This window comes from Podarcis melisellensis, assembly GCF_964234715.1.
Source record: "Podarcis melisellensis genome assembly, chromosome: 1".
Classification (NCBI taxonomy): Eukaryota; Metazoa; Chordata; class Lepidosauria; order Squamata; family Lacertidae; genus Podarcis; species Podarcis melisellensis.
Window position 1 is genome coordinate 116,071,727 of NC_138528.1, and position 22,895 is coordinate 116,094,621.

General features: G+C 43.9%; 2 protein-coding genes, 1 long non-coding RNA gene and 1 pseudogene across 6 annotated transcripts in view; 1 reads left to right on the forward strand and 3 right to left on the reverse strand.

Annotated features, from left to right (window-relative positions):
- The window catches only part of METAP1D (methionyl aminopeptidase type 1D, mitochondrial), a 98,205-nt gene extending 82,900 nt beyond the window's left edge, over nt 1-15,305 (reverse strand). For all 3 annotated transcript variants that reach the window (XM_081898400.1, XM_081898399.1, XM_081898398.1), the window contains exon 1: nt 15,178-15,305. In XM_081898400.1, the coding sequence (XP_081754526.1) occupies nt 15,178-15,226 (49 nt within the window). In that variant the 5' untranslated portion in view covers nt 15,227-15,305. The remainder of the gene's footprint in view (nt 1-15,177) is intronic.
- On the reverse strand, nt 1,267-2,609 carry LOC309378982 (ras-related protein Rab-22A pseudogene; annotated as a pseudogene). Its single transcript has one exon. The product of its transcript is annotated as a ras-related protein Rab-22A pseudogene (transcript).
- Nucleotides 15,300-21,584, forward strand: LOC309363541. Its single transcript, XR_014165379.1, has 3 exons — nt 15,300-15,433; nt 17,219-17,334; nt 20,811-21,584. It is a non-coding gene; the product is annotated as an uncharacterized lncRNA (long non-coding RNA).
- Nucleotides 21,585-21,882: 298 nt separating this feature from the next.
- Nucleotides 21,883-22,895, reverse strand: part of HAT1 (histone acetyltransferase 1) — a 29,364-nt gene continuing 28,351 nt past the window's right edge. The window contains exon 11 of the mRNA XM_081894905.1: nt 21,883-22,271. Coding sequence (XP_081751031.1) covers nt 22,104-22,271 — 168 coding nt within the window. The 3' untranslated portion in view covers nt 21,883-22,103. The remainder of the gene's footprint in view (nt 22,272-22,895) is intronic.

Here is a 22,895-nt window from a genome sequence, read left to right on the forward strand (position 1 = left end):
CATTGTTAGGATTGTATTATAAACTAGAAACTTCACCACGTTTACACTTGCATTCCTTACATCTGCAACATGGCAAAACTAATACTGCTCTACCTTACACATATGCTTGGCTCCTTGTTTCATAGGACACTTAAACAAACACACACACACACACACACACTCACTCTGGTGGAATCTACACACATATAAAAAATGCTGTGAAAATGCTTTTTAAAAAAACGTTTTGAAAAATATATTGAATTTGCCATAGCTCACTGTCGCCATCTAGTGTCACATTTGTATATTGCAACACACTTAAAACACTTTATTTGCAGTTGATTCCATACACACAAGACTGGCATAAACATTATTTAAAGACCTGTTTTGACTGTGCATGTGTAAGACAGAGGATATTAAATTGTTTAAGCTATGATCCCTACCGGCTCCTTGACCTTATCACTTATTTCAAAAGTTGTCTTGGGCAGTGTGTCTTCCAAACACTAAAGTGCATTTTTTACTTTTCTAACACTATAGGCCACTCAAGCTAATAGCAAAGGAAGGAAGAGGTGGCCATTTGAAAGTTTTACGGAATCACTCTTAATACCTTTCTTTGTAATAGCAGTACAATCAGTTACAGGGAGCGAAAGAGGGCGCTTGTTCAAGTTCAATATGCACAATATTATTTCCCCTCAGACCTGCTCCTTGCTCCAAAAGTATGCATGTTTTACTAGAGACTCAAATCTCTTGCCCTTGTCTGAAGTTTGGTGTGGTATTCAAATCAGTCCCCCTTCGACCTCCATGCGCCATTTTAGTTTAAGCACAACATCTGGACCTTATAGGCAAGGCCAGGAGCTTTTCCAGAGTTCAGTGGGAAAGTCAGAGTTGCAAAGTCATTGTCAATTAACTCAATGAATTAATGGCTCAGTCTGTAGGCCGAAAAAATTAAATGAAAACTCAGAGTTTGTGATCAAAACTGACATGGTAATAAACCCACTGACAGATTCATACATGCAAGAAAGCATTGCAGTAGATAGGGTTGCCGTGCCACCTGTTCTTTTTTCACACAAAGGATATGGGAATTGTAGATGTTGAGCAAAACATGACCTATTATTTTATGAAAGAATAACCATATAATTGTATGACTTGTTTTATTGTCTTTGGTTTACTGAGTTTGCAATTTATTTTTTTAATATTTTTTTTAGGGTACACCACTTCAGTAATGCTCTGCTGCGAAGCGGTGAACGACTCTGCAAACAATCAAAACAAAAATCCGACAATGGCAGGTAGAGAGAAGGTTGGTTATGGCAGGCTAGGCAGCATGGTGTCTTTTAGATGTTCTGGATTACAACTCCCATCAATCCTGATAACACGCCATGCTAGCTGGAGCTGATGGGAACTGGAGTCCAGCAAAATCTGGAGGGGACCAAGTCAACTATACTCCAAATAAACCCCTAATTTCCAAGGTCAAACACTTTCTAAAAACTACTCTGGTATATGATAGTGTAAGTCAACAACAGCTGCATTTTGAGGGTTTGTATCTCTTGATAGAATTCTATGACTAATTTTTATAAACAGTTCATTTATGTTTGTTGCAATTTTTTGCCCTGGTCTTTCCAAATATTCTATAGATGGGATCTGCAAAGTCTTTAGCTTCTTTTTCCATGGGTTCTCTTACATTGTTAAGATCGCATTTATTCCCAGCAATAGCAGCAACTATGTTGGGATGTCCATTCTACTGGAGTTCGTTCACACAGCTCCTTAACGTTGAAAACGTTTCCTCTTTTGCGATGATGTCATAAACATAAATAGCTGCTGCAGAAGCTCAATAGTACATTGGCGCTAGAGTGTGAAATCGTCTTTACCCGGCTGTATCCCATATTAGGAATTTATGCAACCCATTCTGATACTGCGCTGTCTTTCTCATAAAAGATGCGCTAATTGTTGGATTGATGTTGGGATCAAAGCGGTCTTCTACAAAGCACTATATAGTGCTTGATATGCCCACACCAGTGTCTCTCCAGCAGGCAAACTCTGAGCTCTCTCAGAGCCATGGCTGGAGAAAAAGAGACAGCTTGCTTCTAAGGAACAAAGCCAACCATACGCTCCCCACTGGAAAAAGGCACAAACTGAAGAGCCATTGTCGCCCTCTCCCTCAGTCAAAAGTCTCTCTCTCTCTCAAAAAGAAAAAAGAAAAGAAAAAAGAAAGAAAAAAAAAAGGCATGGAAGATGACCTGACCAAAAATCCTGTCTTTTCTCCCACCCAGTTCCTAGTTACAGGTAAAGTCTTCTCCTTTTCCACTTTGGGCTCCACAAAATGGGCACCATCTTAGAGGGGTCATTGACAATCTTATTACAGTGGTACCTCGGAAGTCGAACAGAATCCATTCTGGAAGTCCGTTCGACTTCCAAAACATTTGGAAACCAAGGCGTGGCTTCAGATTGGCTGCAAGAAGCTCCTGCAGCCAATCGCAAGCCGCGTCAGACGTTCAAGTTCCAAAGAACGTTTGCAAACAGGAACACTCAGTTCTGGGTTTGCGGCGTTCGGGAACCAAAACGTTCGACTCGCAAGGCGTTTGGGATCCAAGATATGACTGTACTAGATGAACTTCCCTGCACCAGATTCAATATTATCTCAGCTAAACTGAAATGCATCAGACATTATTTTTATATACACTTCTCTGAAGTCTCTCAGCCTCACTCACCTCACAAAGTGTTTGTTGTGGGAGAGGAAGGGAAAGGAGATTGTTAGCGGCTTTGAGACGCCTTAGGCTAGGGATAAAGTGGGATATCAAATCCAAACTCCTCTTCTTCCTTTATTTTTATTATACCCCGCCCATCTGACAGGGTGGGCAGCTTCCAGCATACATAAAAACATAGTAAAACATAATTTTTATTATTATTATTATTATTATTATTATTATTATTATTATTATTCCTATACTGCCCTTCATCTGAGGCGTACAGGGTGGTTTACAATATAAAAACAAACAAACAAAAATACCCACCCGGCCCAGTTTAAAAGGGTGTAGATTGTTTAATTAGGCAAAAGCTTGGGAGAAGAGGAACATTTTTGCCTGGTGCCTAAATATATGTAATAAGGGTGCCAGGAGAGCCTCCCTGGCCTAAGTTAACTCATTTTAAGATGAGGCCTATTGACGCTTCTGGCCTTTTTGCCCTTCCAACAATTTTGAGGGCTGAGCTAAGTTACTCTAGCAGCATCCTGCAGCCTAGAATCCCTGAAAACTGTAACTTCTCAAGGTTCGCAGGTCGTGGGACCAAGGACCAGAAACCCTGGGAAGTTATAATTTGACCCTTGACTCAAGCCCCTATAGGGCACATGTGCATACTATTTCGTTCAGGAGCCTGGGGAAGATGACAGAGATGGTAGGAAAAGGGGGCCGATTGGTTAGGACACCATTTGTCCCTCTCTCTGCTGTCGCTTGGTTTGCCGAAGATGTAATGCAGATATTCCTCCATTTAGATGTGTGGTCAAAGAGATGAAGCTGAACCATGCCCTGATTGACGAGTGTGGCAGAACATGACGGAAAGGAAAAGAAAACACTGCCCTGACTTAGCTTTTCCCTTTCCCAGACATGTCTGCTCTCCTCCAGAGCTGGCAGAAATTTAATAGCACCCATAAGAATCACATCAAGAGAGCCAGTGTGGTGTAGTGGTTAAGAGCGGTAGACTCGTAATCTGGTGAACCGGGTTCGCGTCTCCGCTCCTCCACATGCAGCTGCTGGGTGACCTTGGGCCAGTCACACTTCTCTGAAGTCTCTCAGCCCCACTCACCTCACAGAGTGTTTGTTGTGGGGGAGGAAGGGAAAGGAGAATGTTAGCCGCTGTGAGACTCCTTCGGGTAGTGATAAAGCGGGATATCAAATCCAAATTCTTCTTCTCCATCACCATCACAGCTCCATCTAATCCAGCAGATGTAAGAAACAGAGTCTTACGGCACCTTTAAGGATTTTATTGTGACAGAATCCATCTTTAAGGCGCCTCAAGACTCTTTGAAGGGTTGTTGTTGTCGTCCCACCCCCCGTAACACAGACAGTTACCCCTCTGGAAACTGTAAATGTAAATGATTAAGAATAAAAATGGCTTGGCCCTATTAACGTAACAGCCACCCCCCTAGCCCCAAGAGACACGATATCAAACAGATCCAACCTCAGGCGGTTGTGGACTCTCCATCCTTCGAGGTTTGAGATTCCTGCATTGCAGGGACTCGGCCTTTATGACGCTTCGGGTGCCTTCCAACTCTACGATTCTCTAAATTCCCAGACTAGAGGATTTTATTAAACAATAGACAAGATTGGTAAGCAATAGTGCCAGGTTACTCAAGTGCATGCTTCAGTTGCGTTTTTGAAAGCCAGTTTTAAATGAATTCCCTCAGCCATTCCTGAAGTTTACATATTTACCCTAGGTAAATTTCTATCTGTTTCTTATATTTTTTGCGGGGTGGGGGTGGGGAGTTAAAACCATTAGCAGATGAAAGAGAGAAGTTATCGTTAAGTGTTCTCGGCAACTGCCAGCTTTTAATTCTGCACCTGTTAATCCACTCGAGAACAGCATATAAAATACTATTTAACATTTTTATAGCACTTTTCATCTTCAAAGAACTTTGCAAATGCAAACTAATTAACCTGCCAAAGAAGTAAGTATTACCTCTCTTTTGTGGCTGCAGGTTAAATTGTTTTGTCTGCTAACACCCAGTATGCATTTCAAGATCAGAAGCTGGTGGTTTCTGGTCCTTGATCCCATGCTCATGAATTTTACACACACACACACACACACACACACACCAGTTGGGGACAAATATCCCAGTTCCAAGAACTAGGGATTTATAGCCCACTCCTATACAGGGTTAAGCATTCTTAAGCCTACTGTCTTAACTAGTATTAAATGCACTAAACACCCCCTGTGAACAGACATCTAGCAATCCTTGTTATTGTGTGTGAGGGCATCTCATTGAGGTTCCCAGATAATAGCTCCTCATCTTACTAACAACTTCTGAAACGGATAAATTAAAAACCGAAGCAGCTTGCTAAGCAGCAAATAGCCCTGGATAGCTCAGTTGGTTAGAGTATGGTGCTGATAACGCCAAGTTTGCAGGTTCAATCCCACCATGAGATAGCTGCATATTCCAGCATTGCAAGGGGTTGGACTAGATGATCCTCAGGGACTTTTTCCAACTCTACAATTCTATGATTATATGAAATAAGGCTTGCAATTTGCAGAGAGTGGTTGAGGGGGGAAAAGAGAACAAGAAGGGATGGAAATATTATTAATAATATATTATTTATAGCCTGCCCATCTGGCTAGGTTTCCCCAGCCACTCTGGGCGGCTTCCAACAAAATATTAAAATACAATAGTCTGTTAAAAGCTTCCCTAAATAGGGCTGCCTTCAGATGTCTTCTAAAAGTCTGGTAGTTGTTTTTCTCTTTGACATCTGGTGGGAGGGCTTTCCACAGGGCAGGTGCCACTACCGAGAAGGCCCTCTGCCTCGTTCCCTGTAACTTGGCTTCTCACAGCGAGGGAACTGCCAGAAGGCACTCGGCACTGGACCTTAGTGTCTGGGCAGAACAATGGGGGTGGAGACGCTCCTTCAGGTATACTGGACTGAGGCCGTTTAGGGCTTTAAAGGTCAGCACCAACACTTTGAATTGTGCTCAGAAACGTACTGGGAGCCAATGTAGGTCTTTCAAGACCGGTGTTATGTGGTCTCGGCGGCCGCTCCCAGTCACCAGCCTAGCTGCCACATTCTGGATTAGTTGTAGCTTCCGGGTCACCTTCAAAGGTAGCCCCACATAGAGCGCATTGCAGTAGTCCAAGTGAGAGATAACTAGAGAATGCATCACTCTGGTGAGACAGTCCGTGGGCAGGTAGGGTCTCAGCCTGCATACCAGATAGAGCTGGTAAACAGCTGCCCTGGACACAGAATTGACCTGCACCTCCATGGACAGCTGTGAGTCCAAAATGACTCCCAGGCTGCGCACCTGAAGAAGCCCTGATGAGCATATCTAGTTCCTTATGAGGCCCTCTGAATCATGGCCATAGAGGGAATCTAGATGACATCTAATCCAAACCATTATTAATCCAACCCAGATCTAATCAGCAGAATAATGCACAAATTTTACTGAAATGGATGGAGCTCCCATCCATTTCAGTGGGGCCGGTTCAGGAGAATTGAATAGTGACTTGTCACTCAATATCTATAGTATACCAAATTTAACATATTAACATATGACATGCTATAAATACAGAGTACAGTTAAGCATGGCACACTATGTAGGATAAACATAATTTTTTAAAACAATCCCAAAATGTAAGCATAAAGTTACTATATGTAAAAGGAAATGTTAGGAAGGATGCAGTATTTATTGATCTATAGTTGTTAGAAGCCTCCTGAACAAGTCATCTAGGTCATCGGATGACTCTATTTTAAAAATATAACAATTATACAATGAAATCTACAATAAGTCTTAAAAAGTCAAACCAGCATACAACCCAAACAGACAGATCAACACAATAACATACAAATGGTCCAGGGTTAAGAGATAAGATTTTAAAGCAAACAAAATTCATTCAAACTGCTGGAATGAGATGTATTATCTTAATGTTGGTGTTAATTTTTATCAGAGTTAAAAATAAATAAAAATGGTGCTAAACATGAGCTACGTTTTCCTTAGTCACTATTATCAGGTCATCTTTAAACAACATCTGCATCTTTAATGGCTTGTATTCGTTCAAATTAAGAGAGTCTTTCTACCTGAAATAAATGATCAATAACTGAAAAAAGGATTTCGTCGGGGTGATGTGTAATTGCTTGAGCTCATAATGCTGTGTACGTAACAAGCACAAAGAGAACGCACAAAGTGAATGCTTGAACACAGTTTTCTTTCAACTCCCTTGGGAATCCCAGCACTATAAGTCTTGAATTCCTTAACACAAGGGATCATGTTCATCACTTACAACAGGGCATCTGGGCCTAGGTCCAGGTAGTCTGCTTGTCTAACTCTGATGAAATATCGGCGCCACCAGGTAACAGTAGTGGTCAGAAAACCTGCCAGAAGCTTGTAACTGAAGACTAAAAAATGAAATTAGCAGACTGCCTTAACGAAAGGACTTCTTTCTGCAGCATGCAATAACTGCAAGATACAGACCATGTAGACCAAAGGCAAATTGTTCTGCACGTTCACATATGGTAATGTAATAGTTGGGATTATTAAAAGCTCACAACATATACAATGGTACTTGTTTTTTTTTAATAAGAAAACAACAGGACATCCTGGGACAGTTAGAAAAGTAGCTATTTCGGGGTCCCATGAAGTAGAACCAATGAAAAAAAGAACCCATAATGATATTGCCTATTTGCTGAGGTTGGCTGATTACTGTTATAGCTTATCTGCATACAATGGGCTGTATCTAAGTGGGACTTCCTCTCCCTGGACACAAACCATTCCCCCCCCCCCAAAAAAAACCTGCTTTGGGGTGGGTGAGGAGAAAGGACGTCCCATCTCAGTCCACCCAGCTCCCTTAAAAGGGCTAGCAACCACTTTTACTTAGCCGGGCTAAGAGGTGATGTGTGGTAAGATACCGCAAGTTTAACCAAACCTATTTAACCAAACATCTGAATATATTAACATCAGATAACAACACAATATTAAAAGCCAATTTAAAACAAACAAAGAAAAAATAATATAGCCTTTAAAGCTGCCCAAACTGCAGAGAACAGGCAAATAATTTATATTATGTGCTACAGATGGTTTCTTTTTGGCTGTAATATCAAGTCTGGATTTGGCAGTCCCTTTCTATATGTGTCTGGCAGATCATAAGCTTCAGGCAACCTATCATCCAACTCCAGCTGAACAGCCCAAGCACAGGACTTGGTTAAGCATTTAGAAGCCTTTGCCTGTGAAATGCCCACCGAATCAGTGTTAGTAACTCAGATATATAAGTTAAAGGTAAAGGGACCCCTGACACAAATTCATATTTATGTTGTTGATGCTATGGTCTGGACTGGAATATCACTTCTCTCTCCCCCCACCCTTCCACTTTCCAGTCAGATAAACTGGGAGTCCCAACCTGGTGCACATTCCTATACCTGCCTATAAGGTAAAGGGACCCCTGACCATTAGGTCCAGTCGCGGACGACTCTGGGGTTGCAGTGCTCATCTTGCTTTACTGGCCAATGGAGCCGGCATACAGCTTTCAGGTCATGTGGCCAGCATGACTAAGCCGCTTCCGGCAAACCAGAGCAGCACATGGAAATGCCGTTTACCTTCCCGCCGGAGCGGTACCTCTTTATCTACTTGCACTTTGACGTGCTTTCGAACTGCTAGGTTGTCAGGAGCAGGGACCGAGCAACGGGAGCTCACCCCGTCACGGGGATTCGAACTGCCGACCTTCTGATCGGCAAGTCCTAGGCTCTGTGGTTTAACCCACAGTGCCACCTGCATCCCACCTGCGTCAGATATATAAGCTAGGCACCAAATGGCTCCTTAAACCGGGGTTGCATTCGCCTAGTTGCCATTTTTGGGCCAGACAGCTCGAAAGTCGTATTTTTCAATATGACTTTTTGGTTCCTGAAATTCATTCCTATTGCGCGGGTAAAATATAATGGGTAGAATTCTACAGGATGTGTTGCTAGTGTGTGAAAACAATCAAGATCCAAGGATCTCCAGGCATGCACCTCCAGATGGTAGATGAAGTGTAGGAGGGTTCCCATGAGGCAAGACACAGTGATAACAGCTATAACCTTTATTGAATTAACAGAACTGGACAACAGGGGCAAAGCAACCACTTATATACATTTCTGAAGGCCTGGGCCACTCCTACTCCCAACGTGATTGGCTGTCTAAACTTCCAAGCTGCGAATCATGACTCAGAGTTTAAGGGCCAATGGTAGAGGCCCAAATTCTGAAATGTTCTGTGATTGGATATCAATGAGAACGCAGGGGCTCAGAATCCTTAGTCCAGACTCAAGCTCAGGCAAACACAGACCACTGAATAGATAACAGTGGAGATGTCAGACACCATCTTGGAACCCAGACACCTTCACTTGGTCGCAACTGGCCGATAGCCCGGTGCAAAATGTGCCTGATGCCTGGGCAATATCAAACACTGTGCCTAATGTGCTTTAGAATGATGAGCAAGGCTGAGACAATGGTCCACCCTGACTGTACTGTGACTGCTGCCCACTCAGGAAGAAAGGAAGACAGGAAGGGTTAGGATGTAACAAAAGTTCAGAATAATTAAAAATCATCTAAAATTCCCAACTTTTTACCCTTTCCACCCAAACACTTCCTGTCACAGGATATAATAAAAATGTTTGGGGAAAACCATAAGGCCTGCGAATCAGCAGCCATTTAAAAAAATACAGCGCTAGCTGAATACAGATTTGAATTAATTATTTTCTTCACAGTCAAGATGTAATAATAAGGTTCCATTTTCAGCTATTATTTCAGGGCCCAGAATAAAGTAGAGCCGTCCTTTGATCAGCACATCCATTAGCCAAAGACTTCAACTATGATCAGTGTCTACGATTCTGTCTGAAGGCTTGGACCTTTAGCTTTCATGTTTGCTATTAAACCACAGTAATGATACCAGAGGACGGTCAAAGGGACTAGGAACATCACAACAGATTCTGCGCTGAGGGGAAAGCATCTTAACACTAGGCCCATGGCACCTATGCAGGAGTTTGAGCCCACATTGCTGATTTCAGTGGGGCTCTTTACCCCCACAAGTACGCATACTTTCGTTGCCTTCTGCATCACTCTTAAACACGTTTACTTATGTGAATGTGTTGAGGGCTGCAGTCTTAATACTGATTGCAATCAATTTAGGATCAAGCAGTGTATCTGTTTCCTCACGTCTCTTTTCTAAAGTATCAGTACGTTCCATTTCCATATTGGAGCATGGACAATTATGCCATTTTGAAGAGGGCAAATTTATTCTTTGGCAAAAAGAAATCCTGCAAATCAGACACTATTGTTGTATTCATTTGCAAATGCATAAAGGCTCCAATCCTATATACACTTACACAGAAGTAGGTGCCACTGAATTCAGCAGGACTTGCTTCTGAGTTAGACATGCACACTGTTGTTTTGTCTGTGGTTAATAATTGGAACCAAACTTATGGCAGCACAATCCATAATCTCTGAGTTACACTTGCTGGGGAAGAAGGAAAATGACACTGCGACAACAACACAAACACCCCGCTCTGGCAAAGCACACCAGGATAGTGAATCTACACTAGTCTAGTGATTCCCTTGCACTAGTGGAGTCTAGCACCAGCAAGAGAAGTGGGAAAAAGTGAGGCGTGGCAAATGAGAAGTGTAGTTCAGAGCCTATCCTCCCTCACAGCTCATACACATTTAAACCCACAGTGTATCACTACCCTAATAAAGCTAAAACACTCTTCTTTTAAAAGTCCACAGAGAGCCTCACTGTTCCCCTGCCTTTGCCTCCAAAGCCACCGATGGTAGGAAAACAATCACAGCACACTGATAGCTATGCAAGACGCCACAATTGCAGGATTTCATATATCAAGGTGTGCTTCGATGCAGGCTGAGTTACTCTACCCCAATGTCTTTAGAACTATGAGCATACAGGTATAGATTGCTGATGGAGAAACTTCGCACAAAGGAGGAATCTTTCACAAAGAACAAGCATTCAATAGCCAAAAAAAGAAATAACGCTCTTCCCGGAACCCTGACAGAGGGCACAACATTGGGAACATTTCCTGTATGGGATCGTTGTTTTTCATTGGCTCCCAGTACGTTTCCGAGCACAATTCAAAGTGTTGGTGCTGACCTATAGAGCCCTAAATGGCCTCAGTCCAGTATACCTGAAGGAGCGTCTCCACCCCCATTATTCAGCCCGGACACTGAGGTCCAGCGCCGAGGGCCTTCTGGCAATTCCCTCACTGCGAGAAGTGAGGTTGCAGGGAACCAGGCAGAGGGCCTTCTCGGTAGTGGCGCCTGCCCTGTGGAACGCCCTCCCAGCAGATGTCAAGGCAATAAACAACTATTTTACTTTTAAAAGACAACTGAAGATGACCCTGTTTAGGGAAGTTTTTAATGTCTGGCGCCGTATTGTTTTTAATATTCGGTTGGAAGCCGCCCAGAGTGGCTGGGGAAACCCAGCCAGATGGGCAGGGTATAAATAATAAATTATTATTATTATTAATAATAATAATAATCTACATACAATACAGGTCCAGTTTTACAAAAACAACTGCCAAGCACGTACATGCTCCTGGCACAGAAAAGCACTCATGAATGTTACGATATGGGACACTTTCCCCTTCCTAGTGGCAGGAATTGTAGAAAGTGCTGTACAGTAAAAAAGAAAAAAGAAAAGTAATGCCGAAAGTCTCACTCAGAATAAGGTTCTGCTTGATATTCTAATATTACAAGGCCCCCTACAAACTGTATAAATCCATTCAGGCACTCTTCTTAAAAATAAAACCTAGAAATGCATACTGAGTGCGACTACATGACTTTTAACTTCTTTTTTTGCAGGAAATCAAAATTTAAACAACCTTCCCCTCCATTTCCCTTTTTGAGCCACAGAAGACATCACCCTGCACTAGTATGAACACAGAGGCAAGAAGAAATTGACTGAATAAGTGACTTCTTCTCATAAACATGATTATTTTCTTATAGGTCAACATCCTGAGCCTTCGTGTTCAAGAAGTCACAAATGAGAAGAAAAAAATTATAGCCTTCCTATTTGTTTTTGGACTTCAAATATAAAATCAAGCGTTTATCCAGGAACTGAATATTTCTGAAGATTGAGAGCCACTTACACGAAGATGCGAAGAGTGCCTGCTTCGTAATGATTTAGCTTTTCAAAATCAGTAAATCAGTGCACATAAGGATACTGCAGTCTCTCGTGCCCCTTTAAGATGGTTTTCAAAGGGCATTATCCTGATTTTTTGTTATTAGCAATGGGAGTGTCACCCTGATGCAATTATTGCTAATACTTGAGAGCTGTTTCAATGCATAATTAGAACATTTACAATCTACTACAATAGCATAATCAATCATGCCAGTGTAGACTATAACAGTGCCTTAGACCAGCCTTCCCCAAACTGGTGCCCTCTGGATGTTTACTTGTTTTATTATTTTATTTATAGCTATTATTGATTATTATTATTATTCTCCAAGGAGCTCAAAGTGGCATACAAGCTTCTCCCCCTCTCCATTTTAGTCTCACAACAGCCTTGTGAGGTAGGTTAAGCTGAGAGATAGTGACTGGCCCAAAGTGACCCCATGGGCTCCATGTGGCGGAGAATCCTCAAGTCCTAGTCCACCTACAACTCCCATCAGCTTCACCCAGCATGGCCGATGATAAGGGATGATGGGAGTTGTAATCCAACAGATTTGGAGGGCATCCAGTTGGGGAAGGCCAGCCTAGAACGACAACCATCATTTTGCACCATTATTTAAGGCAGCATTTTTCAACCTTAGGCTCCCAGATGATTCTGGACTACAACTCCCATCACCTGTAGCCATTGGCTAAGCTGGCTGGGGATGATGGGAGTTGTAGTCCAACTGCTTCTAGGAAGCCAAGGTTGAAGAACACTGATTTAAGGGGAGGGAGTTAGTTCAGCAAAGGCCTTCTCCTTTCGGCCTTCCAAATTGTACCTGAAGCTAGGGCTCCGATCCAAAGATATGCTAGTAAAGCTCTTCTGCAAACAATGGGGGGGGGGGAGCTAGTTGCAACTGACCAAAAAAATCCAAGCCCACCCCTTGCTCCAGGTTGGATTGAGTAGAGGTGTCTCTTTGCTCAGCTTTGCAGGAGGAAGCAGACTCTGACTGGTGCTCTGGCAATATCCCTGCCAGCAGAAAGTCCTGAAATGGGACATTCTGAGAATGGAGAAGAGGTGGTGATGAGCTGGCCCAAGATCTACTGGCATCAGGCCTGATCCAGACCCAGTGGTTGCAGCAGCCTGGAGTTGGTGCAGAGATCTGGCCAGGTCCTTCTTTCCCGTGCCTTCTGCCATAGCCACCGTGAAAGGCTGGACTACAGATGCAGAAATGGCATCACTGTCAGGGGTGAGGGTTTGAATTGCACCCAAGTCCTCAATCCTATGCACACTTACCTGAGAATAAGTTTGATTTAACTGATAAGACTTTCTTCCATGTAAGCATGCATATAATTGTGTGGTAGCTTAAACCCTGTTGATTTCAAAGAAATGTAAGAGTGGCTTTGTATGGACTGGGGCCATGGTATTAATGCACAATATGGCAGAACATTTAAGAATTGCCCCTCATTTCAAAGGGATGATAGCTTAGCAACTACTAGTAACTACTAACTACTTGATTTTGAATTTTTAAGGTGCTTTTCAATATTTCTACTTCCACAAAGAGCCATTCGAATAAATTTCTTGCCATTATTTCTTTCTAAATTAGTTTTCATTAACCTGTCAGTGCAGTGCTCAGAGTTGTTGAAGCTCCTTCTGCCCCCCCCCCCCAAAAAAACCTGTTCGCAATGTTAATACATAATTTGCCTGACTTACGGTACACAAAATGCTATTCTCTGGCCTGCTAAAATCACAAATGATATATTTATCCAAATCTTATCTGCTTACTTTAAAGATGCATCTAATCTTGTTATTTCTCCAGTGTAATAAAGTGAAATATAAGCCATGGAGAGACTGTTTGCCCTAACCACACTAGACAAGCTGAAAAAAGCCTGGTTATGTCACTTCTCCTTAGAAATCATATTGGAAGCTGTCCACTTTAAGCAGTAATTTGACAACTAGTCAAAGGCTATTTATGCACATCTTTGGTTTCTAATGTCGATAGACTCAAACATCAGACACCAACAGGCTAACCACATCTATATTTGTACAAGAACCCCAAGTAGGGATCATAGTTGAGTGATAAGAACAATCATTACCACCTTCAGGACCTCAGGCTGCCAGGCTCAAGCAAGCACTGCATGAGGCAAGATGAACCAACCATCTGAGTATGGCAGCTTCATATATTCCGTTTATATGAAGGTATGCTAAATATGATAAATCACACCATCATTTCCTAGCATAGCTGTCAACCTTCCCTTTTTTTGCGGGAAATTCCCTTATTTCAGTGCCGTTTCCCGCTGCTTCTCCGCTGCTATCCCGGATTGTTAGATATCCCATATGCTGTCTCCGGGACAGGTGAGGCTGCTGATCCCTTATTTTCAAATCCGAAAGTTGACAGCTATGTTCCCTAGGAAGATACCGTCGCCAGCTTTGAAAGAGGGCACTAAACCTACAGAAAACTGGACTGGAATATCATTTCTCTCTCCCCCCACCCTTCCACTTTCCAGTCAAATAAACTGGGAATCTCAACCTGGTGCACATTCCTATACCTGCCTAAAAGGTAAAGGGACCCCTGACCATTAGATCCGGTCGTGACCGACTCTGGGGTTGTGGCGGTCATCTCGCTTTACTGACCGAGAGAGCAGGTGTACAGCTTCCGGGTCATGTGGCCAGCATGACTAAACCACTTCTGCAGTGGCGTAGCGTGGGGGGTGCAGGGGGGGCCGGGCGCAACATCTGGGGGTTAGGGAAATCCACGGGTTAGGAGGCGCAAATTACTTGCCTTGCCCCGGGTGCTGATAACCCACGCTACGCCACTGCACTTCTGGCGAACCAGAGCCGCGCACGGAAATGCCGTTTACCTTCCCGCTGGAGCGGTACCTATTTATCTATTTGCACTTTGACGTGCTTTCGAACTGCTAGGTTGGCAGGAGCAGGAACCGAGCAACGGGAGCTCAACCCGTCGCAGGGATTCGAACCGCCGACCTTCTGATCGGCAAGTCCCAGGCTCTGTGGTTTAACCCACAGCGCCTGCCTACTCAGAAGTAAATCCTACTGAGTTCAGCGGCGCTCGCTTCCAGACAAACTGGTACAGCGTTGCAGCCCAATACTTTTTTGAGCCCGTGATGCAAAACGGCCAAGTGCCCCCTCACTTGACAGGGAGGGGAGAGGACAACATACATGTATTTATTTATGGTGCACTTCAGAACGAAAGGCAGCTTTCCTCGGCATCTTTCCCCTGCAAGGGGTGCGCACGAGGCAAAGAAGCGCGCGCAGTTCCTCTTCCCCTCAGTAGTATAGCCCGCAATTCCTCTCGCGCGCTTTCCCCCACACGCGGGGACAACCCCTTCAGGAACACCATAAGCGCGCAGAATTCACCTACCCCGGAACAGCCGCGGAAGCATGTCAACAAGGCTCCCGGGCGCCGCCATCTTGGACAGACGTCTTGGGTCACGTGGGCGCGGAGAGCAAATATCCCCCCTCCCGCTCCCCTCCCCTTCGCTTTTAAAGGTCAGGCGTCGACCTGGCCGGGAGGGTCAAAGGCGCTCGCGCGGGCGGAGGTGAAACCCTCCGAACCTCCTCTGCGGGGCGCATGCGCACCTCTGGTCCTGTAGCTCAGCGGCAAAGGCAGGTGGCAGGTAAGGTTCAGCAAAGGTGTAGCGTTGCCACCTGTCCTGTATAACAATGTCCCGTGTTTCAATGCAACGTCCTGTACTGATGCAGTTTTGTCCTTTATTTCAGCCCCCCCCCCGCCTAATCCTCTCCAAATGAATTAGAGATCTTCTCCAAATGCATCATGCGTTCATGGGCATAGCCGAGATGGGGGGGGGCAGCCCCCACAAGAAATCAGGAAAAATCAATACAAATCTAAGATTCTGCCCTTCCCTTACAAAAGCTTACAAAAGCTTGTCCCCACTAAAAAAAATCCTGGCTATGCCCATGCATGTGTTTGAAAGGGGGTGTGAAAGACCATGTATTTAAGCTCTGGGTAGCCAAGCTCAGACAGATTTACAAATTCATGTGTGCCTGTGTGACAAATTCCAGAGGGGCAATCCTGTTCGGCTGCAATAGATTGCAATGGATTGCTTTGAAAGACGCTTCAACAAAAAAATTTTTAAAAATAATAATTGTGCCCCAACTCACCCTTTTCCCAGAACAAAAGTGGCAGCACTAGTATAAGCTACTAGTATAGTAACTTGACGCCCATGTGAACAAATGAAAATTGCACAACCCTTGGCGTCAACCACAGAATTGTTTTATATGCCCTGCAAAAATCTGTTCTATAGAACTGTAGAGTTGGAATTGTAAGGTTGTTGGAATCGTAGAGAGGGTGACCGCAGTGCCTAGAGACAAAAAGGTTGTGTATCCGTAGCAGTGACCAGAGGAGGAATGACTGTTGGAGGAGCACAGAAAGGAGAAACTGTAGCCAGTGCCGTTTTTCTAGAAAAAGAGGTGCTTGAACTCACCATAAGCACCTGCCTTGTTCTCTTATAATGGCAATGGCACCTACCTGAACTGAGTTCTAGCGAGTTCTGACTGGGTGGGGGGAGAAGCCTTGCCTGTAGCAGTGAAACTGGACACCTTCATCTGCCCCAGCTGCAACAAAACATGGCTCTCTGGTATCAGTCTCTACACAGCCACAGCAGGCGCTGCAACTCTCTTAACAGTTTGGCTTTTCCCATGAAGGCAAATCCTAAGACAAATGAATACCAGCAAAAGTTGGAAGGGACTATGAGGGTCCTTCTAGGTCAACTCCCTGCAACGCATTATTTATTGCCCAGTGTGGATCTCGAACCCATCACCCTGAGATTTAAGAGTCTCATGCTCTACCGACTGAGATATGGTGAATGCCCTTCAACTTTGCCATTTCTTTTAAAAAAATACTGTAAGGTAAAGGTAAAGGGACCCCTGACCATTAGGTCCAGTCTCGCTTTATTGGCCGAGGGAGCCGGCATACAGCTTCCAGGTCATGTGGCCAGCATGTCTGAGCTGCTTCTGGTGAACCAGAGCAGCACACGGAAACACCATTTACCTTCCCGCTGGAGTGATACCTATTTATCTACTTGCACCTTGACATGCTTTCGAACTGCTAGGTTGGCAGGAGCAGGGACCAAGCAATGGGAGCTCACCCCGTCACGGGGATTCGAACTGCCAACCTTCTGATCGGCAAGTCCTAGGCTCTGTGGTTTAACCCACAGCGCCACCTGGTCCCCCTAAAAAAAAATACTGAAGTTATAGCTAATTCCTGCATGCAGGTGGGGATTTCCAGATCGTTGCATTAATTAGCAAAGAGAAGAAAGATCGGTAACGAGTGATGCTTGTCTCAGAGACTTTTGATAGAACAGAATCCTATGGTTTAATAGAGTAATTTCCTCCCCACTTTTTTGTTGTTTTTTTGAAACATCCTTTACTTGACGTTCTAGGTACTTGGCTTCTCAGGGAAAATAGAAGGAGAATGACTTTCTTGAGGAAGGTTGAGTGTGATTTTGCAGAAAGATAAAATGAAACCTTGCCCCCCTGGTTTTGCAAGCAGAGATGTGTAAGTTTTCACATTTCTTAATGGCTCCATTGTGGCTGCTTGGCAGGAATCAATTTTCGACAATTATAATGCAGTCGTCTTCGTACCCAAATCAGAACACACTGCAGCTGCCGCTCTAGATGAGCTTTTCTTTGGCACACGCTCGCACGCCCCAAATCAGACTCATTGTTCCAGTTCAGGGGCACAAAAGTGAAAGTCTAAGCATATTTAAGTGAAAGGGGGGCGGGGAGAGGAGCCTAATTGAAGTCAGTGTGACTTACTTAGTAAAGTAGAAAACATCAGTTCTGATCATGCTGCGAAATATTTTACCACTGGCTCACAGCTTGTGTCCCATTTCATATTTCGTGTGCAGTCGGTTGGAGGCTACATGCGCCTACATTGTTTGGTTCAGTTTATTAAGTTACTGAATTACACTGGGTAGTTTCTAGGAAGAAAGGTCTTCAAGTCAGGGATTCTGTCATGGAATCCCAACAAACATGCACCGGTCCCTCGGTGCAAGAGAACCTCTCCTACTGGTGAGCAGCGTTAGAAATTAGCCAGGTGCTAGGTGCATTTTGAAGGGACGCAAGTGGTGCTGTGGGTTAAACCACAGAGCCTAGGACTTGCCGATCAGAAGGTCGGCAGTTCGAATCCCTGCAACGGGGTGAGCTCCCGTTGCTCGGTCCCTGCTCCTGCCAACCTAGCAGTTCAAAAGCATGTCAAAGTGCAAGTAGATAAATAGGCACCGCTCCGGCGGGAAGGTAAACGGCGTTTCCGTGTGCTGCTCTGGTTCGCCAGAAGCGGCTTAGTCATACAGGCCACATGACCCGGAAGCTGTACGCCGGCTCCCTCAGCCAGTAAAGTGAGATGAGCGCCGCAACCCCAGAGTCGGTCATGACTGGACCTAATAGTCAGGGGTCCCTTTACCTAGGTGCATTTTGCTACTGCTGCAGGTTCATTTGCAACCATGTGGAGATCTCTGGATGCCAGATGGAGGCTGACATCTCCATCAGGCTGGCCTCTCCAGCTTTCTTAAGCAGGTAAGCCGAAGAGCTTATTTCTTGCATTTATATCCCACCCTTTTTTCCAAGGAGTACATGATTCACCCCTTTCCTCAATTAAACCCTACAACAGGCATCCCCACACTCGGCCCTCCAGCTGTTCTGTGACTACAACTCCCATCATCCCTAGCTACCAGGACCAGTGGTCAGGGATGATGGGAAATGTAGTCCCCAAATAGCTGGAAGGCCGAGTTTCGGGATGCCTGCCCTACAATGACCCTGTTGAGAGGCTGCGACTGGCTCAAGGTCACCCAGCGATCTTCATGACTGAGTGAGGGTATGAACCCTGATCTCCCAGGTCTGAGTCCCACAGTCTATCCACTACACTACCCTGGCTTCCTAGAGTATTTCTGCTATGGGGCAGCTATACAGTGGTACCTCGGGTTACAGACGCTTCAGGTTACAGATGCTTTAGGGTACAGACTCCGCTAAACCAGAAATAGTACCTCGGGTTAAGAACTTTGCTTCAGGATGAGAACAGAAATCACGCAGCAGCGGGAGGCCCCATTAGCTAAAGTGGTACCTCAGGTTAAGAACAGTTTCAGGTTAAGAACAGACCTCCAGAACGAATTAAGTTCTTAACCCGAGGTACCACTGTATAAATTAAATAGGTAAATAAATAAATCTAGGGGAAAGCAAAATGTCACTTAGAGAAAGATCTGAAATATTTTCCTTGAAGCTTGAATTTGTTTTATTCTGGATTGTTTTATTTGATTTTTTTAATGTGTTGCAAACCACTTTGAAATTTTTATTCCTTCAAAATATAAAGTGGCACGGAAACGAAATGAACAGCAGCAACAACCAATTTCCCCAAGGGGAAATAAAAAAAAGGCGCCTAAGCATTCCATTGTGGCGACTGTAACCTAGGTTTAAGGTGCCATTTGGCAATTAGCTTAAGTATCCTAAGTTTCCAACACCATTGGTGAGGGAATGGCTGTCTGCACAGAGGAAACACTTCTGGCTTTCATTATGTGAGATGCTTTGAATTGCCTTTAATAAGCAAAGCAAAGCAGGTGCTAAGGGTGGAGAAACGTTGGAGGAGAAAAGCTGTATGTGGGTTGCCATGCACTCCTTAAGCAAGTCTGGAGAACCCTGTCTCATCATTACAGTGGTACCTCGGGTTAAGTACCTAATTCGTTCTGGAGGTCTGTTCTTAACCTGAAACTGTTCTTAACCTGAAGCACCACTTTAGCTAATGGGGCCTCCTGCTGCCGCCGCACCACCAGAGCCCGATTTCTGTTCTCATCCTGAAGCAAAGTTCTTAACCTGAGGTACTATTTCTGGGTTAGCGGAGGCTGTAACCTGAAGCATATGTAACCTGAAGTGTATGTAACCTGAGGTACCACTGTATTTGCTGAACTTACCATTTTGGTCAGGTTCTTTGTATGGAAGAAGCAGAGCGCCATGGACCTCCCTTGATTTTAGTCAAGTGGAACTAGTGGTATTCAATAGCTCACTTGGTTAGAGCGTGGTGCTGATAACACCAAGGTTGCAGGATTGATCCTTGTATGGGACAACTGCATATTTCTGCGTTGCAGGAGGTTGGACTAGAGGTCCCTTCCAACCTTACAATTCAATGATTTCTAATATCATCTTCCACTGTTTCGTCAAGAGTGTTTCACTTCTCACTCATGCAGCCCTTCTGCTTTTTTAACATACTGCCCCACCATTTTCCCCCACTTAGTCAATACATTTTAGATTTGATTGCCCCCTCCACCCTCGTGAAAAATGCTTAATAATCAGAGTTCGCCTCCCCCCAAAAAGCAACTGCCCAGTGGGTGGGGAGTTTAAAAACGAGACATTTGCTTATTGCAATGTGCTTGGAACAAAGGTGGCAGATGCTGAATCTCCACCCCCTCCCTTTCCATTGAACCAGATTTCATTTATGTTTGCTCTAATCTACTCTAACGGTGCAGAGTAGACTTAACCAGAGCACATTCTTCGCATTTGAGGCACGTTAACTGCATTACATTTCCCCTGATCACCAGCAGAAGAAAAGATCCAGCTGCTGCGGGAACAGACAGCCCACAGCCCTGCTCTCTTTGCTGTCACCCAGACTTTCTCTCTGTCTTCTCTCCTGTCCCCGGACCCCCCTGCGCACTCCCACCCCAAGACAATGTAGGACACGTAGGAAAGAGTGTCAAGGCCCAGGCCTCTGTCACTGGATAATTGATTCCATTAAAAAAGAAGACGATGATCTTCACTGGAACTGTATGCAAATCAATTGTCCCCCTTCCCAAAGGAAAAAAAAACCAGCCTTCCCAGTAGTTTGTAATACAGTGGTACCTCTGGTTACGTACTTAATTCGTTCCGGAGGTAACCTGAGGTAATAAAGTGATGAGTGCCGCCACGACAGGACCTAATGGTCAGGGGTCCCTTTACCTTTAAGAAACAGGAAAATTAACCTGAACTATGCACTGCAACTTGTTTTTGCAGCTTCCACTCAAGAGACGGAATCCGCATTGAATAGCACAAGGATTTAGAGAAAGTGGATCTACTCTAGCAAATCTTGGGAAAGAGGAGATATGAAGAACACACATATTGCACTGAAGTTGGAGTTGCAGCCTTGCTTATTAAGTCTACATCACTCACTTGTGATTGTCTTAGGATGTGACCTGGACTCTGTGTTTTGGAGACTTATTGATAGGAAAAAAGGACACAGCCCAATCTGTGGCCTCAGCACTGCCAGTACTACTGTCTGTCTTAAATGCAGCTCCTAAGGAATGCAGGACTAAGGAAAAGAAGGCAGAATCAATGAAAGGTGACACTTTTTGCAGAGATGCCCTTTTGTGGTGTTTTCTTCAAGGAGAAGTCAGCAAGGCAAAGTGTTGTAGCATAATTTCCATCTAGGCCCAAGCATTCCTGCTCCTCATAGAGGGCAGGAGAACTTAATCCTGTGAGCAAGAGAAGAGGACAGCAAAACAAGTCATCATCTTTAAAGGTGTACCAAAACAGATGGGTTTTTTTTAGACCATGCACACAAACGTACACAATTTACTGTTCTAGTGATTTCTCACCGTTTTCATTGATCTTATATAAGCCTCTCCGGGAGACTTGTTGGCTGAAAGGCAGGATAAAAATCATTTAACTAAATGGTCATTCATGGCGTATTGATAGCTGGAGTTGTTGCATTCTTAGTACTACAAAATGACATTTGTAAGTGAAAGATAAAGTCACTACCAGAATAAAGTTCAGAACTCTGCTTTGCAATGCTTGTTTATATATAGCAGATACAATACAATGCTAGAGCTCAAAACAGATTTGGGATGTGTCAGACTTCCCATCTAATTTGGGTTAGGAGGAAAACTTATTTCCATCATTTTGTATCCACAAAAATATATATATTCAAGTTATGCTTTATTTCCCCCACCTTTCAACCACATATCTTTATATTCTTTTTCAGCATGCACTGATGTTTATGCAATTGTACTTTGAGATGGTACTGCTTCACCTTAATTAGTAAGCTTAACATTTCAAGTACGATAGAAAAACTCAGACCACACTGCAATTAGTGCATCTCAATCTACTTTATTTCAGCAAAGTGCCCCAAAATCTAAGTACAGCTTTTTAAAATCTACAACACAAAAATAGAAAATATTGAAAACGCACAGAAAACCAGTCATCTTGGAAGTGATTAGGATGTCACGAGAAATTTTGCAGTGAAGCAGTGATCGTGATGTATTTCACAACACAATGTACGGAAATCTGCACGCTTCCTGTAGAGAATCCTCAGGCCTGAGCAAGCCTTTCTAGGACCCTTCGATAATCCGAAACAAGCTGCTGGAAGGTTTCTTCTAACTGTTTGTGTTGCAAATTTATGTCTATTTGGTTCAACTGGTTGGTCAACTCTTCTGGTCTCAAACATCTTCTCATCTTAGCAATCTCTCTCTGCTTTTTCTACAAAAGAACCAGGCAAAAAGAAATTTACACACATGAACAGCAATTGCTACATGCTGCTCCTTATAAGGCTAAATTGCTATTTAAAAGTAACTGGAAAAACATTCTGGGTTAAACAAGGTGTCAGGAACAGATCCTTCAGAAAACCCTGTTGTGTTCATAGGCTCCTTGAAATTAAGACTTGCTCAGAAATTCCAAATGACTGGTCAACCCCTTCCATTTTTATGTTTTTACTGTACGTTGACTGTATAGGGCAGTGATGGCCAAACTTGGCCACCCAGATGTTTTGGGACTACAATTCCCATCATCCCTGACCACTGGTCCTGTTAGCTAGGGATGATGGGACTTGTAGTCCCAAAACAGCTGGAGGGCCAAGTTTGGCCATTACTGGTAAAAGCCCCTGCTTTTCATCTACAAAAGGTACAATCCAAAAACAGTCAGATATGAGCACATCCAATTCCTTTGCTTTCAATGGGACTTAATCATGGCTATGGTTTGGTTCAGCTCCTACAAAAGATATAACACAACTTTTCTGTGTTGAACCAGTGATGCATCAAATCTAGAGATCACAGATCAAAATGGTTAAAGAGCCGAGTGGTAGCACAGGATGTTAACAGATTTCCC